Consider the following 4,080-nt stretch of genomic DNA (forward strand, 5'->3'; position numbering starts at 1 on the left):
GTCATGAATAGTACCATTCATAAATGTGATTTATGAATGGTACTATTTATGATTATAGATAATAATGAGTGTAATCAGAGTCAGGAATGAACAAATCTTAATTTCTCTTTAGCATTTTTAGGATTATTTCTAAGGTACAGAACATCTCAACAAATTGGATATTTAAGAATCCATGACTATTTTATCTTAAGATCATGAGTCTAAGTGGCTATATTTGCAAGCTACCCTAATGAAAATAAATGAGAAGACTAACAGCTTCCTGAACAAAATAGTTATGCTACATGAATAATTCTGCCTTCACAAATGTGGCAAACAGATAAAAATTAGACCAAATTGAGACAGTTATATACTTTGTTCAACTTTGAAGTCAATGAGGTTAGAATTCAATTACAATACACTCTTCCTTTGTTACATTATGCAAACTTGAAACTAGAGATTATAGTAGTGAAAATCCTTCATGATGTTTTAAGATGTGCATTTTCATTTCTCAAATAGAGCTGATCAATGTAGAAACACAAGAATCAAATCACAAACAGGTTACAGACAACTACACAAATGCGGGGAAAAGCAATGTTTAAAACTGATAGTGAAGAATAAATTATTTCCAATACACACAATTAGATATATACAGGATAATTTAAATCCAAATGGAAATGATTGCTAATGCTGAGTTCTTAAAAATCTCCATCAAAATATACATGTTATCCAATAGAAGGTGATAAAAATAAATTGTGACAAAAAAGCAGAAGGTTGTCTTTCTTCTTATCCTCAAAATTTGGACCAGATCTCAGCAAAATACTCTAGCAAGTGTGAACATTATGGAAAAGTTTAATTCCAAAACCACTTCTCCAAGTTACCAACAGATTTATATTCTTGATGCCTTTTTACATGATCACAAGCCAAGCATGCATGTGATTCCCAAAATCGTGGAAGATACACAGTGAAGTCCTTCCTCCAGTTAAAGTAACTAAGGTATAATTTATTGTTTCTGTCAACTTCCTTTAGATACCTTGCTAGCTCACTGGGAGAGTTATAATCTTCTACATGAATGAATGAATCTGCTGGAATATAATTCTCATAGTTTTCCCTAGATGGTCCCAACACAACAGGTACAGAGCCAGCCAGGAAAGCATTGTAGAGCTTTTCGGTGATGTAATCTTTGTGGATTGAGTTTTCAAAGGAAAGATAAAATTTGCAAGTAGATATGATAGGAATCAAATTTTTACCATTCACATACTCTCCAAATGCTTGCCCATAGGTATGGATTTCAATACTTTTGCTTAGTTCATTGTAATACTTGACTCGCGCATGCTCAGGGTTCCAGTTACTTACAACCCAACACACCAACTTCTCTTTGCTTGGCACTTCAAACACAAAGGGGTTTGTGCTCACCATCAAGAAGCCATAAGGCACTTGGATATCGGAGTCACGGCGATAAGTCAGGGTCAGGTTGAACAGGTGCTCAATACCACTCTTTTGGGGAGTGTGAGTTGGTGATTCCAAATTCATCCAAATCCATTTCTGGAAGGGAGGCCTAGCCTGTTGAGGTAAATTGGTCAGATCCCAGCTAATATCTCGGTGATGAATCAGGACAGCATGAGATTTATTATATAGGGAACGGTCAGTTGTGAGATGGCATCCTTGGATGTTGAACTTTGCTTGGCAAGATGTAAGATCAAAGGTCTGCCCAAATGGCCATACCCAAATCAGAATAGTAGTTTCATTAAAATAATCAGTTTTGGTGGAGAAGAAATTTTTCATTTTCAACACCGAGCTGGCTGACTCCATTGGACTGAAGATCCAGCTGTTGGTGGGCTTGATGTAAATAAGTAGACATGCCATGAAGCAGCTCAGGATAATGCAGACGATTAAAAATGGGCGGAGAATTCCTTTGGATGCAGATGTCATAATTTTTTCTGTGAAATGGAGAGACAGAAAGTTACAAGGATAGGTATAAGTTGGGGATAGCAATGGAGTGATAATCATTAGTACAATTTCAAATAAACAGGTGGTGCTTCCTAAAATATATTTAACCACAAAATCAGCAGCATTTTCTCATCCCATGTTATCAAACCATTGAGAGGAACAAAAACCATCATTCAAGTCAAGAAACCGAACTCTTCTCTGCAAATAATGAGCCAACATATTCATTATTTATATCATCATATCTTCATGCTGAGTTGCATTTTTCAATGCCATCCTTATTTGGTCCTGGTGTGGCACTGTGAGTTAATGCACTGGACTGAAAAATCAGTTTGAACCACAAAGTCAGCAGTTCAAGCTCACCAGCTGCTCCTAGGAAACCCTATACAGGGTCGCTATGGGTCAGAACTGACTCGATAGCACTTAACGACAACATCCTTACTTGTTATGGTCTTATTTGATTGTAGAAAATTAACAACATACACTCTCATAAAAAGCCACAATTAAGATTTTTGGTAAATTTAAACCATCCAATCTATGTGTATTTCCCAATTGAGATATTCATTTATTTATTAGCTTTTTGAGATTGTAATACAATTTTGCTTTCAATAGCATATTAAACATTTTACAGGAAAATGTTGTGTTTTTGTTTTTTGATATAAATAAATCTTCATTGTTCATCAAGGTTATCATGGTAGTCATCTGGTAAGCAATGCCAATTTTTGATATATGTTTTGCAGTATTTTAAAAAATAAATACACTTTCGCAAAAATTAGATAAATTTAAACCCATCAGAGACTTATTCAAAATAAGTTTAGTAATCTTTTAGAAAGCCCAGTCTCTACCAGGATGTCACCAAAAGCTGTACTGGCATTAGAACAGCATTCTCATGGGGCATTAAAAAGAGTTTTTTCTTGGCACTGAAATGCTATTGCTTTTGTTAGGAGACATCAGTTCTTACCTATAGTGTTTCCAAGGCTGTAAATCTTTACAGGAAAAAAAGCCTTGTCTTCTCCCGAGGAGCAACTGGTGGGTTTGAACCAATGACCTTGTGGTTAACACTCCAGTGCTTATGCTATAGAACCACCAATGTAAATCTTTGCAATTGTGAGTAAAAAGGTTTTGACTTTTTTTTTTTTTTAACAACAAGTGTCTTCAAGGTTCTTCCTCTTTTATATCCATGCCTCCTTGTGAATTTGATCACATAGCTATAATGCTTGTATGTAATATATTTGCAAAACTATTTCACGGTCAAATTCTTACTAATGCTGTAAAGTTCATGTTGTTTTTCACAACAAACCAATATAGTGTATCACTTTCAGATTCATTAAAGTTTCCTTTTGGAATCTTGGTCTAAAATGGTGTAGAAATACTAGCTATTTCCCTTCAGAAAGGGAAAACTGTCTTCCCATTAATTACCTACATTTATCTGAATGGTTTAAAATTATGTTTTGGTTGCTATGTGTGCTTTGTTAAAGCATATGTCAGTCTCTTAATAGTAAAACTAATGGTTTTAGTAAAAAAAGTCATTTTGTGAATCAAAATATTCTGAGATTATTTTAGAGCATACATAAAACACAATTATTTGAAGCAAAGAAAGCAGTTTACCATCAAAATTAGTTCTAGACTTGTTCATTCAACAACAAAACCATCTAGATTAAGTATATCCAAAAATGAAATTAACCCTGAAGTTATAGAGAAACCAGGAAGGATTTATGAAGGAAAGCTAAACATCTAGAATTTAGTGAAATTAAGGGTACTTGAGTCCTGGTATAGTGCTGTGGGTTAATGAGTCAGACTGCAAAGCCATTTGAACTGCAAGATCGGCAGTTCAAGCTCACCAGATACTCCTTGGAAACCCTATTCAGGGTTGCTATGGGTCAGAATTGACTCGACGGCACTTAACAGAAAAGCTAAGCTGTACTTATAAGGTAATGTACAATTTTGCATAGTTTTCAGGAAGTTAATTGAAAAGTTGGTTAACTCATGAAGATAGAAAAAGAATATTTGTACAAAGTTAAAGAAATAAGAAAAAGAAAATTAAGATAAGGACAGAAATTGCAATTGACAGCAAAATTTTGAGATGATTGGTAATATCAAAAGTTTAAAAATTACCAAGGCAAAGATAATCAGGAAAAAGCAATTGAAGTTGAAAAT

The 4,080-nt window shown here is 34.3% G+C and overlaps 1 protein-coding gene across 1 annotated transcript in view; it reads right to left on the bottom strand.

Moving 5' to 3' along the window:
• Positions 1-828: 828 nt before the first annotated feature.
• FUT9 (fucosyltransferase 9 (alpha (1,3) fucosyltransferase)) overlaps positions 829-4,080 on the bottom strand; it is a 332,528-nt gene continuing 329,276 nt past the window's right edge. Inside the window, exon 3 of the mRNA XM_006865853.1 lies at positions 829-1,916. Within this exon, the coding sequence (XP_006865915.1) occupies positions 829-1,908 (1,080 nt within the window). The 5' untranslated portion in view covers positions 1,909-1,916. The remainder of the gene's footprint in view (positions 1,917-4,080) is intronic.

Source organism: Chrysochloris asiatica, unplaced genomic scaffold (assembly GCF_000296735.1).
Source record: "Chrysochloris asiatica unplaced genomic scaffold, ChrAsi1.0 scaffold00084, whole genome shotgun sequence".
NCBI classification, from domain to species: domain Eukaryota; kingdom Metazoa; phylum Chordata; class Mammalia; order Afrosoricida; family Chrysochloridae; genus Chrysochloris; species Chrysochloris asiatica.